General features: G+C 45.0%; 1 protein-coding gene across 1 annotated transcript; it reads left to right on the top strand.

Moving 5' to 3' along the window:
- The first annotated feature begins 12,417 nt into the window (after positions 1-12,417).
- LOC119367861 lies at positions 12,418-13,166 on the top strand. The gene has a single exon (XM_037633252.1). It carries the CDS (start codon positions 12,514-12,516, stop codon positions 12,985-12,987), a length of 474 nt encoding a protein of 157 aa, XP_037489149.1. The 5' UTR covers positions 12,418-12,513; the 3' UTR covers positions 12,988-13,166.
- The last annotated feature ends 244 nt before the right edge of the window (positions 13,167-13,410 follow it).

Raw genomic sequence — 13,410 nt, 5'->3', positions numbered from 1 at the left:
TGACACTGAAGGGCAAAGAAGACCCTGTTTTAAAAATGAGCTTTGCTCTTCTGGGCGCTGGGCGTTCCTTCTAAACTAGCTGCTCTCGCTCTACCAGTTCGTACTGAACTTTCACTTTCATTTATTTCATTTATAGGCGGGCTTGATTTTTCGCCTATGCTGGTTACTTTTCTTTCAAACCTTACATCGTTGCAGGTCCTCGCCCTTCAGGTTGAAGGAGATGTGTACTCGACTTCCTTTAAGTAAGTGGTGGCCCATAATAGGGAGCGGTAAGGAGGATAAAAGAAGTAGAGTTAGGTTCTTGTGTGTAATCGATATGTCTCCCGGGAGCTTTTTCTATGTGTTGGTGTTCTATATGACCGACATAAGACTCGACTTGTTAGACAAGACTGGACTTCGACTCGTTTAAAAAGAGTTGTAGCCGTACGGAATTCCAATTCCTAAATTCAAATAAAATAGCGATAAACTCCGAAATAAAAATCTTATTTGATTTTATTATTAAATCCTCAATATTTATTTATTTTGGCAAAGTCATTTTATTCCCTCTCTTTTATTTTTGTAATTGAAATATTCGAAGATAAAATAATTAGAATCAAATGATCCTATTTTCAAGATTTGAAAAAACTCAAATATGAAAATAACGAAATCTCCAACTCTCTCCGTGGGTCCTTGAGTTGCATGAAATTTCTAGGATCAAGCCAAAATGCAATAAAATATGATATGCAAAGATGATCTATTGTATAACATTCCCAATTAAAAATTTGGGATGTTACAAGAAACAGGTAATCCAAACTTCAAATGATATAAGTGAAGCACATGAAGCATTCTATAAAGCCATACTCAAAAGATTTAAGTGAAGTGCAATGAGCATTCTATAAATCAGCCAAGGACTATCTCATACCAGCATTGTGCGTAAAAGAAAAATGAAAACTAAATGCAAAAGACGCTCCAAGACTTGCACATATCGCATGAACGAAACGAATCCGAAAACATACCGATACTTGTTGAAGAAAGAGGGGATGCCTTCCGGGGCATCCCCAAGCTTAGACGCTTGAGTCTCCTTGAATATTTACTTGGGGTGCCTTGGGCATCCCCAAGCTTGAGCTCTTGCCTCTCCTCCTTTTCCTCATATCGAGACCTCCTCGATCAAACACGTCATCCACACAAAACTTCAACAGAAAACTCGGTAAGACCCGTTAGTATAATAAAGCAAATCACTACTCTAAGTACTATTGCAAACCAATTCATATTTTGTTTTTGCATTTTGTCTACTGTAATGTAGCTTTTCCATGCCTTAATCCACTGATAGAAATTGATAGTTTCATCAAAACAAGTAAACTATGCATCAAAAACAGAATCTGTCAAAAACAGAACAGTCTGTAGCACTCTGAACATTCACCATACTTATGGTACCCCAATAATTCTACCAAAATTAGGAAAAATAAACAATTTGTACAGCAATACAGTGCAGAAATTTTCAGAACCATTTGACGTTCTAGTAAAAAATGTAAAATCGCGCACTCAGCCAAAGTTTCTGTCCTGCACCATACAAATCAACAAGCATTGTAAACGTCCTAAGGGCAAACCTTGGCAAATTATTTTTATAATACAATGGAATTGTGCAAGGGGATAATTATTTTTGATGAAAAGTTTCTGTAATTAAGATTCACAAAGTTTCCGTGAGCATGAACAAAGTTCAAGGAGCTCTCCCACTTTAACAATGCTTGTCTCTCTCACTTTCACTTTCCTTTTTGAATAGTTTTGGGTTCCCCTTTTTATTTTTTTGTTTTTAAACTATATAAAAGCACTCAACAGAAATAAATGACTCTCTAAAACTTCCGGGTTGTCTCCCTGGCAGCGCTTTCTTTAAAGCCATTAAGCTAGGCATATAGTGCTCAAGTAATGGACCCACCCGGATCCCAAGGTATATCAAAGCCAATTTTAATTAACAATGATTTGTAATTTAGTAGTGAGCACAAAGTAAAATATATCATGTAACAACGAATTCTAAGTCTCTTCCTATGCATCGGCATGTCATAAAAGAACAATTCATGCACACCAAGTAAAGGCCAATGCATAGTATAAGCAGTTTCTTGCAATTCTATCGTGTTGGAAACATAGAGAGGTGGAGATATAGTTCCTCTCACATAATAATTGCAAGTAGGAGCAGCAAGCACATGCATATCATATTCATCAAAATTATCATGTGCAATGGTAAAAGGCAACCCGTCAATATAATCCTTAATAAGCACAAACTTCTCCGATATAGTGTAGTCGGGAGAATTCAAAAAGATAATAGGATTATCATGCGTGGGTGCAATATCAACAATTTCATGCTTAACATAAGGAACTATAGCAAGTTCATCTCCATAAGCATAATTCATATTGGCATCTTGGCCACAAGCATAGCAAGCATCATCAAAAAGGGATATTTCAAAAGAATCAACGGGATCATGACAATCATCATAGCAATCATCCTTCGGTAAGCACGAAAGGAAATTAAACAATGTATGAGTTGAAGAGTTACTCTCATTAGAAGGTGGGCACGGGTAGATAATCTGCTCTTCCTCCTTTTGTTCTTCGCTATCCTCATCATCTTTTTCATCCAATGAGCTCACAGTTTCATCAATTTCTTTTTCCATAGACTCCTGCAAAATATTAGTCTCTTCTTGGACAGCAGAGACTTTCTCAATAAATGCATCAATATCGGAATTGAATTCATAATTCTCATAGCAATATTTAAGTATAGCAAAATTTTCAGGTCTGTAAACAGCATCATCAAGATTTTCACACTCTTTAAACAAAGATTCAATTTCATAAGCACCCATAAAAGCAACAAATTCTTCTATTTGTTCCACATCATAGTAATCATAGATACCATTAGCATAAGAAACCAAGGTTTTATCATCATTAAATTTGCATGAAAAAGGAAGGTGTGGAGCCTTCATCCTAGAGCAACAAGTATAATCATATCTCAAGCATAGTTCCCGAGCATACCAATGCAACATATGAATTTGATCCCATAATAGTTTCCCTTTTTGTGTCAAGCGATAATCCCTAAAGTATTCATGTTGATCCAACGTGTCTCCCATAACATAATTGAATGGGGTTTTCTCAGGATTATCAAAGTAGTACACAATATTTTTCACATAACCAACATCGAATGTTTTAGGAGGTTCCCCATCTCCATGAGTAGCAAGTACACCTAATTTTTTTGGTATTTCGTGTTCCATATCCATAACTAAAGATAGAGAACAACTAAGAACAGCAAATAAAAATTAGTTAGTGATAAATCAAACAAGCACACACGAGAATATTCACCCCCACGCTATGACTCCCCGGCAACGGCGCCAGAAAAAGGTCTTGATAACCCACAAGTATAGGGGATCAATTGTTGCCTCTTTCGATAAGTAAGAGTGTCGAACCCAACGAGGATCTAAAGGTAGAACAAATATTCCCTCAAGTTCTATCGACCACCAATACAACTCTATGCACGCTTAACGTTCGCTTTACCTAGAACAAGTATGAAACTAGAAGTACTTTGTAGGTGTTGTAGGATAGGCTTGCAAGAAAAAAAAGAGCACGTAAATATAAACTAGGGGCTGTTTATATAAAGAAGTAATAAAGTAAATATAGCGAGTGTGGAAAAGTGGTGGTAGGAGTTGTGAAATTGTCCCTAAGCAATTGACTACTTTACTAGACTGATAGCAAGTTTTATGTGGGAGAGGCATAAGCTAACATACTTTCTCTTCTTGGATCATATGCACTTATGATTGGAACTCTAGCAAGCATCCGCAACTACTAAAGATCACTAAGGTAAAACCCAACCATAGCATTAAAGCATCAAGTACCCTTTATCCCATACGCCACAACCCCCTTACTCGGGTTTATGCTTCTGTCACTCAAGCAACCCACTATAAGCGAATCATGAACGTATTACAACACCCTACAGCGATAATCCCTCATTCTTGCGCGACACGGAGGGCACAATAGGACAGCAACATAACCACAAGCAAATTAAACCAATCATAGCAATTCACCAATCACCGATAGGACAACGAAAATCTACTCAGACATCATAGGATGGCAACACATCATTGGAAAATAATATGAAGCATAAAGCACCATGTTCAAGTAGAGGGTACAGCGGGTTGCGGGAGAGTGGACCGCTGAATATAGATGGGGGAAGGTGATGGAGATGTTGGTGAAGATGATGGTGGTGTTGGTGTAGATCGCGGTGATGATGATGGCCCCCGGTGGTGTTCCGGCGGCACCGGAAGCAAGGGGGAGAGGGCCCCCCTTCTTCTTCTTCTTCTTCCTTGACCTTCTCCCTAGATGGGAGAGGGGTTTCCCCTCTGGTCCATGGTCTCCATGGCGTGGGAGGGGCGAGAGCCCCTCCGAGATTGGATCTGTCTCTCTGTCTCTCTCTGTTTCTGCGTTCCGGGATTCTGCCCTTTCACCGTTTCTTATATACCCGGAGATCCGTAACTTCGATTGGATTGAAACCTTCGCCAAGATTTTTCTCCGAAAATTAGCTTTCTTGCAGCAAAAGAAGAGCATCAACCGCCTTACTGGGTGCCCACGAGGGTCAGGGGTGCGCCTGCCCCCCTGGGGCGCGCACCCCTGCCTCGTGGCCCCCTCGGGCATCGTCTTGCATTGATTTTTATTCCCAAAAATCATAAATATTCCAAAAATATTCTCCGTCCGTTTTTATCCCGTTTGGACTCCGTTTGATATGGGGTTTCTGCGAAACATAAAATATGCAACAAACAGGAACTGGCACTGGGCACTGGATCAATATGTTAGTCCCAAAAATAATATAAAAAGTTGCCAAAAGTATATGAAAGTTGTAGAATATTGGCATGGAACAATCAAAAATTATAGATACGGCGGAGATGTATCAGAAAGCAGACAATAAATCAGCTGTTTACCGTAGCTTACTGTGGTGGACAGGTTTGCCATCAGCGGCTGGCGGCAAAGAGGTTTCCCGTCAGCTTTCTGGTCCTTTGCCGTCTGCCATGGTAGACGGTTAGTGTGGGTATGGGTGATCAATCCGCTCTTCCTCCTTTTGTTTTTCGCTCTCCTCCTCAGCTTTTTCATCCAATGAGCTCACAATTTCAACAATTTTTTCTTCCATATACTCCTGCAAAATATTAGTATCTTCTTGGACAGTGGAGACTTTCTCAATAAACTCATTAATATCGGCATTATATTCACAATTCTCATAGCAATATTTAAGTATAGCAAAAATTTTAGGTCTATAAATAGCATCATCATAATCTTCATACTTTTCAAATAGAGATCAATTTCATAATTAAGCACCCTTGAAACCAACTAATTCTTCTTTTCGTTCCATATCGTAGTAATCATATCTATCATTAGCATAAGAAGCCAAGGTTTCATTATCATTAAATTTACATGAAAAGGGAAGGTGTGGAGCCTTCATCCTAGAGCAACAAGTATAATCATATCTCAAGCATAGTTCCCGAGCATACCAATGCAACATAGGAATTTGATCCCATAAGAGCTTCCCTTTTTGCGTCAAGCGATAATCCCTAAAGTATTCATGTTGATCCAATGTATCACCCATTATCAAGTTGAACGAGGTTTTCTCAGGATTATCAAAGTATTGTTTAATAATTTTCACATAACGAGCATCGAGGGTTTTAGGAGGTTCCCCATCTCCATGAGTAGCAAGTATAACTAATTTTTTTGGTATTCGTGTTCCATATCCATAACTAGAGATAGATAACAACTTAGAACAGGAAATAAAATCTACTTAGTGATAAAGAAAACAAGCACACACGAGAATATCCACCCCACGCTATTGCTCCCCAGCAACGGTGCCAGAAGAAAGGTCTTGATAACCCCACAAGTATAGGGGATCGTTTGTCACCCTTTTCAATAAATAAGAGTGTCGAACCCAATGATGAGCTAAGGGTGTGTTTAGTTCAGGTCATCTAGTGGAACGTAACGGGTTGGTCCCGTGCCTGGGGGTGGTTCTGGAATTTAGTTGGGTCGAAGAACGGGAACCAAGTCATTCCATGGAACAACATATTCCCCCCAAATGCGTAACCCGCTGGTACCTTCAAATCAGAGGAACAACACGGAACGCCTCGCGTCTCCCTTCTCCTCTGACCTTTGTGATGTCTCCCTCGACCAAGTCATGCCCCAGCCTCGACCCTCCCCTTGTTTGTCGCCGCCGGCACACCCTGTCCCTCGTCTCTCTCCCTCGAAAGGACGACTTGGTCGCTATGGCGGGTCTGGCCGGAAAGAGGCGGAGCAGCGGTGGGCGTCCGATCTACAGGCGAAGCAGCGGCGGCGGCATTCGATCTTACAAGCGAAGCAGCGGCGTCCGATCTCGGAGGCAGAGCAGCGCCCGTGACTCCCCCTACCTCCAGCTCTGTGCGGCCTCCCAGCATCGCCTCCACGTGGGCACCGTTGTCCATCAGCTCTGCTCGTCTCTCCTTGCCTCCTCGCGCATGCTCTGCAGTGCCCGTCCCTGGGCTGGGCTACGTACTACAGCTGGGCAAGCAGTCACAGCAAGCAGCGACAGTAACGACCATTTTACTTGCTAGCTTCTTCGTAATCATAGCAAGCTCTAATGGGGAAGAGAACTATGTTCTGCCCCTTGCTAGCTTCCTTTTCCTAATCAAGGCAAGCTCAATTTCGAGTAAATGACTTGTACTTTGACAGACTTGTAGTATTTGACATGAATATAGATGGATGCCTTGTATTTTGGTAGACTTTTAACATGCATATGAGTGAATAAGTAGTACTTTCCTTGCCAAATCTTCATTATGTGTTAAAAATACGTCACAGTTGTGCATATATATGTTAGAAGAAATGTCGTTATTTTTATACAAGAGGTGAGATGATTCACAATGCATCCCATTCCATATCTCCAACCAAACACTAAAATGGAACCGTTCCATTTCACCTACCATACCAAACTAAACATAGGAATGGAACCAACCCATTCTAGTGGAATGGAACCATGATGTTACATTCTACTTTGTTCCCTAACCAAACACACCCTAAAGGTAGAACAAATATTCCCTCAAGTTCTATCGACCACCGATACAACTCTATGCATGCTTAATGTTTGCTTTACCTAGAACAAGAATAAAACTAGAAGTACTTCGTAAGTGTGGTAGGATAGGTTTGCAAGAAAATAAAGAACGTAAAAATAAAAGTAGGTGTTGTTCTAATTAAAGTACAATTAAATTAGTATAGCGAGTGTGGATTGGTAGTGGTAGGATTTGCGGAATTGTTCCTAAGCAATTGACAACGTTACTAGACCGATAACAAGTTTTTATGTGGGAGAGGCCACTGCTAGCATGTCGTTCCTTACTTGGAATTCTATGCACTTATGGTTGGAACTCTTAGCAAGCATTCGCTACTACTAACATTCATTAAGTTAAAACTCAACCATAGCATTAAGATATATATTGGTCCCCCTTCAATCTCGTATGCATCAATTTCTATGGTAGGAAGAAGCTTCTATCACCCTTGCCCTCCAATGCATAGTCCTATCAACATACAACTAACCCTATGGTGTGATCCACACGTCATATGATGGGCACAAAGGACAACAACATAACCGCAAGCAAATTAAACCAATCATAGCAATTCACCAATTATCGGTAGGACAACAAAAATCTACTCAAGCATCATAGGATGGCAACATATCATTTGATAATAATATGAAGCATAAAGCACCATGTTCAAGTAGAGGGTACAATGGGTTGAGGAAGAGTGGACCACTGTAGATAGATGGGGAAAGGTGATGAAGATGTCTGTGAACATGACGGAGTTGTTGGAGTAGATAGCTGTCACACGATGATTGCCCCGGTGGCGTTCCGGTGCCACTGAAGAGAGAGAGAGAGGGGGGGGAGAGCCCACCTCCTTCTTCTTCTTCCTTGGCCTCCCCCTAGATGGGAGGAGAGTTCCCCCTCTGGTCCACGGTTGCCATGGCGGCGGAGGGGTAGGAGCCCCTCCAAAATTGGATCTCCCTCTCTGTTATCATCTGTTTTGTGTTTTTATTTTCTAGCCCTTCACCATTTCTTAAATTCCCGGAGATCCGTAACTCTGATTGCGCTAAAAAATTTACACATTTTTTCCATTAATTATCTTTTTTTATCGAAGAAGAGCCCCAACCTACTTAAGGGGATCCCACAAGACACCTGGGCGCGCCAGGGGGTACCCGGCGCGCCCTGATGGGTGGTGGAGGTCGTGGCCTCCGTTTACGTTGATTCCAACTCCCAAAAATCACATATATTCAAAAATAAATCTCCATAAATTTTTATCACGTTTGGACTTCATTTGATATGGATATTTTGTGAAACAAAAAGTTGTAACAAACAGGAGCTGGCACTAGGCACTGGATCAGTATGTTAGTCCAATAAATCATACAAATTGTTACCAAAAGTATGTGAAAGTTGTATATTATTAGCATGAAGCAATCAAAAATTATAGATACGACGGAGACGTATCAATGCCTTGTAGAACGTCTCGACGTCGGGCTGGATCTGGTTCTTTCTCCGGGAGAAATCCATGCTGAACCAGGCATCATCTGACCACGGTAACACCAGTCCGATGTCGCTTACCTTCCTAGAGGTGTGTTCATTGAGATGTACTCGATTTACTCAGTATATTTTCGGATGAAAGTCCATTGACGATGACGTCCACAGACGTCACTCACCTTCCTGAAGGCGCCATTTCTTAACCCTTTGTTGTCATCCATCTGGCCCTGCCCATTGTGTGGTGCGACACTGTGGTATTGCTTATTCAAGACCCTTTCATGGGAGTCATTATGTTGCAGTGAGCTTCTTACTCTTGGTATTGTCTTGGTTCATCTTTACTCAGTGATGACACAAGATGCCTCCCCCCTTGCTCGTTCCGATTTCCTGTCGCAGAGCTCGCAGTCAAAGTTCGTGTTCATGGTACTCTCTGGGCTTGGATATCTCGAATTGTTGCCCCTTTAAACAAAACATGCAGTCATGCTATGGCACTCGTTGATTGCGGATGTTCCTGTTGTCATAGGGTTCGGTATGCACGCTAGTAATGTCTGCTATTTGTACAGTCTTGATATTGTGATCCTTCGACAACACCCTATGTGTACTCTTGCCTCTCGTGGTGATGGTCCTTTTGTCTGCTAGTTAGGTTGTGCCTTGTCGTGAGTGTCTATATTTCTGGCCTTCTTTCACCCTTATTACTTGTGCGTAATTTGGTTTGGTTTTCCTCATAAACGGGGTTGATTTTGTTAAAATTTTCGACCAGATTTTCTTATACACTGGATAAAATTTTACTTGAATGAGATTAAATTCTAATGGGAAACGCTTTAGATACAATGAAGATTAAACACATCTTCTTTTTTTACAGTATTAAACTTAGCTAGCTCAGTTAAAAAAAGACCCTCAAAAAATGTCAAGGCGGAATTGCTTATTGCCACACATGTGGCACTTATCATTGGGTAGAAGTCTAGCTTTTTTTCAACACAGTATAGACGTAAGTGCCCATATACACGTGCATACACTCATTCCTATGAACGCGCATACGCACATCCTACTCCTATGATCTGCCTCCTAATCATCTAGCCACAGGTTGGTTTTGCAATAGAAAAAGTAGCAAGCTAATTACGAACAGACTATAAAATTCTGCAAAGGCAATGGCGATGTTTGCATTACCACCCTTCACTGAAGCTAAGGGCGTGTTTGGTTGCCCGCATGCAGCCCAACCAGGCCCGCGCGGGATGTGTGCGGCCTGTTTGGTTGGTTGGGCTGCATACAGTTTGAGGCCCGCACGGACCTCAAAGCAGCCCGCAGCCTGGCCCGGCGGAAACTGCCGAATCGGTAGTTTCTCGCGAGCCTGGCCGGGCGCGGCCGCGCGTGCAGGGCAGTTGCACGCCTCGGGCAGCGCGGGAGACGGAGGCGACGTCTCATTACTCACCCTCACTCTCCTGTCACCGCCCAGGCGCACTGTTCCCACCGCTTCCTCTCTCTCCCTCACTGCCCCTCCCTCTCCTCTCCTCTTCTCCGATGGCTCCGCCACCCCCACCGCTGCACCACCCTTTGACCCCGGTCGACCAGTGCATCGCCAGCATCCAGGAGCGTTGGCTGGCCGGGCTCCAGAACTCGGGCCGCGACCTGGCATCGGCGCTGCGGGCGCCGTCCCCCATCTGTTGCCGGCCTCCACGAGCGCCGGCCAATGCGGTGTCGGCTGCTCCTGCTCCGCCGCCGATTCCGGACCTCGTGGTCCTGGGCTCGGCGCCGGCGCCATCGACGGAGCCGCCCCTTCTTGGGACACCATTGGGCTCGGGGGTTTTCTTGACCCCCGTCCAAGGGTTTTCTCCGGTCGGCGGGCCGTCCTTCTCGACCTCCTGCGTGGCATTCAGCATGGGGCCGATGCCGCAGGCCGTCGCTGGGGCCGGCTCGTCCTCTGCTCCGCCACCTCTATCCTTCCCGCCGGAGTTTTCACCCCGGCCTCGGTTCGCCGCGGCTACTGTGCTCCGGTGAGTCAAACCGCCTCAAAGCTTGCTCCTAGATGTAGATTAGCGGTTAATTCTTAGGCATGTGCTAGGATTGATAGGATAATTTTCTTGTGCTACTGCTTGTGTGTCCTAAGATTTGTGCTACATGCTAGTAGCTGTGTTCATGCTAGAATCATGTTCATGTTGACTGATGAATGTTATACTCATGGCATGTTCATGTTGAGTGATGAATGCTAGAATCATGTTGACTGATGGCATGTTCATGTTAGGATCGTGTCCTTGTTTCATGTCGCATGTTGAAGTTAGGGTTTGTGCCATCAGTGGATGTTATACGTGCATGTAGTAGGACCATTTTAGGATGGTCCCAAATCTGCATGGCTGCACATGGGTGCTATTGGCACTTGCTGTTGCTATTTTTAGATGTTTCCTTGTTTAGGATAGTGCAGTGATCAGTGCCAGTTACAGCAAAGAAGATGCCACTGATCAATGACTTGCCCAACAACAAGTGTCATTGATAAGTGGCATTTGGCAAATGCCACTTATCAATGGCACTTGTTGTTGGGCAAAATGCCACTTATCAATGGCACTTGCTATTGGGCAAGTCACTGATCAGTGTCATTGATCAGTGCCATTTGCACTACAACAAGTAGATTAGTGCTCTTGCTCAACATCAAGTGTCACTGATCATTGCCATTTGGCCATGAGCAAATGCCACTGATCAGTGTCATTTGCTTGCTTGCTTGCTTGCTTTGTTTGATACTAATACTTGTCATGCTGCCTGACAAGATACTGAAGACTGACTGGGATGTGGCGGGTGGAGGAGCTCAGGTGATGGTCGGAGCTAAGCGCGTCAAGGATTTCATCCCCACGAACAGGTGGCTCAGGACGGTGGACCTGCCTGGCAGGATCGCCTTCATGAGTGTGCCTCGTTCAAGGGGGCGATCTCCGAGGCAGGGCCACGAGGAGGGAGTCAGGGAGCCGATGAGATTATACCAGCAGATCAAGGACAACGAGGACCTCGCCATGCTCGTCATCCCTCCCAAGTTCGTGGACGTGATGAACACCTGGCTGGTCATCAAGTGACTCCCGCGCGTGATCGGGTTCTCGGCCAACAAGCGGTGCGTGTTCTGGGTGCAGGTCCAGAACTTCGAGGGCCACATGGTGCTTGGCCGGGGGTGGAACTACTTCTGCCGCCGCCACTGCATCGTCCCCGGCGACCTCGTCGTTGTGCGCACCTCAGGACTCGGACTGAAGGTTCAGATCTACAACCACGACTCATCGGTGATGTGCAGGTATTGTTGCAGCGGGCACAACTGCCATGGTGGCATCGAGCAGGCTATGTAGTTAAGTCAAGTAAGGTGTTAGTGGAGTACTTTTATGGTGTGTGGCGAGACTTGTGCTGGGAACTTGTTCATATTTTGGCCAGGAGCAGCACCCTGGCACGGAGCAGGGAAGGAGGATGCCCCTGCTCTTAATCTAGACTTATGCTATCTAGTTAAGTAGTTTGCTGTCATTTGCTTGATTGTTGTGTTAAGTTTGTTGTCATTACATTGCTTGCTTTGTTTGATCTTTCTGTTTTGCTGTTGCTGTTGTGCTGATCATGTGTGGTGGTAAGGCCACCACATTTGAATGGGGTGAGCAGAACACAAACGTTGTTTGCAACCAAACAGTTGAAGTTTGCATCTGCTCACACCCTAAGCACAAATGCGGGCAACCAAACAGCAGGGGGTAAGTGTCTCTCGATGCGATGCAGGCAACCAAACAGGTTGCATCTGCTGCATATGAGGCTGTATTTCAGCAACCAGACTGGCTAGAGATGGACATGCAATGCAATTACTATTGCAAACTGCAACTAAACACACCCTAAAAAAATATATCAAGATTCCTCCTTTTTATTCTATCCTTCCCAAACCAAGCCCAGCTAGGACAGAGCTCCCTTGACCGGTGGCACTTTCCCATCCATCCGTCGAGAGAGAAACAACAAACGCCCAGAGCCGAAACCAAGAACAAGCAAGCCCCCAATGGTCAACATGGCGGCCGCAGGCCGCAGCCGCCGCCTCCTCCTGCTCCTCCTCGGCCTGAACCTCCTCACTAGCTCCACCTCAACGGCGCCCTACGACCCTCCCACCGTGCCGGAGCTGATGGATCGGTTCGGCCTCCCGCGCGCTCTCCTCCCGAAAACCGCCCGGCGGTACCTCCTCCACTCCGACGGCTCCTTCGAGCTCTTCCTCGACGACGGCTGCGAGATCGAGGCCGGGGGCTACCGCGTCCTGTACGACATCAAGCTCTCCGGGTCCGTGGCGCCCGGGGCGGTCACGGGGCTCGAGGGCGTCCGCGTGCGCGTGCTGTTCGTCTGGGTCCCCGTCACCGGCGTCGAGGTGGGCGGCGGGGTCGTCACCCTCAGCGTCGGTCCCGTCAAGAAGTCGTTCCCTGCCGTTGGCTTCAAGGCCAGTCCGCTTTGCAGTACCGGCGCCGCCGTCGTGGATGTAGCTTAGTTTGTACTACTAGAGCAGTTAGTTTGTTGCAATTCTTAGGCCACGATTGGTGTACACTTGTACTTGTATGACGCTGGAGGAAGGAATATCGAATACGTGTGTGTATACACGGATATACATCCACACATTATATGAGCATATCTGTTGGTCAAATATATACTTTCACGCAAGTTTGTGGTTCATGGCTGGCAGGTATGGTTTGCTCCTCCGACATCTTAGTCGTGCGGGGAAGTCACATCTGGAGTTTGATAGCGTGTCTGGGATGTTGCCTTGGTTTGATTCGTTTAACGTAATGATTTCATCTTTGCTGAGCCATCTCGAAGGGCCGCAAAGTTGCATAGCAGCGATGGAGCCGCGTCAAGATCGGACGAGGAGGTGATCTGTAAAAAAAATTCGTGGCTGTTGTGGTGATGTCGGAGGCAG

Source organism: Triticum dicoccoides, chromosome 2B, assembly GCF_002162155.2.
Source record: "Triticum dicoccoides isolate Atlit2015 ecotype Zavitan chromosome 2B, WEW_v2.0, whole genome shotgun sequence".
Lineage (NCBI taxonomy): Eukaryota > Viridiplantae > Streptophyta > Magnoliopsida > Poales > Poaceae > Triticum > Triticum dicoccoides.
The sequence above is the reverse complement of the archived record's forward strand: the minus strand, read 5'-3'. Positions and strand labels throughout refer to the sequence as shown.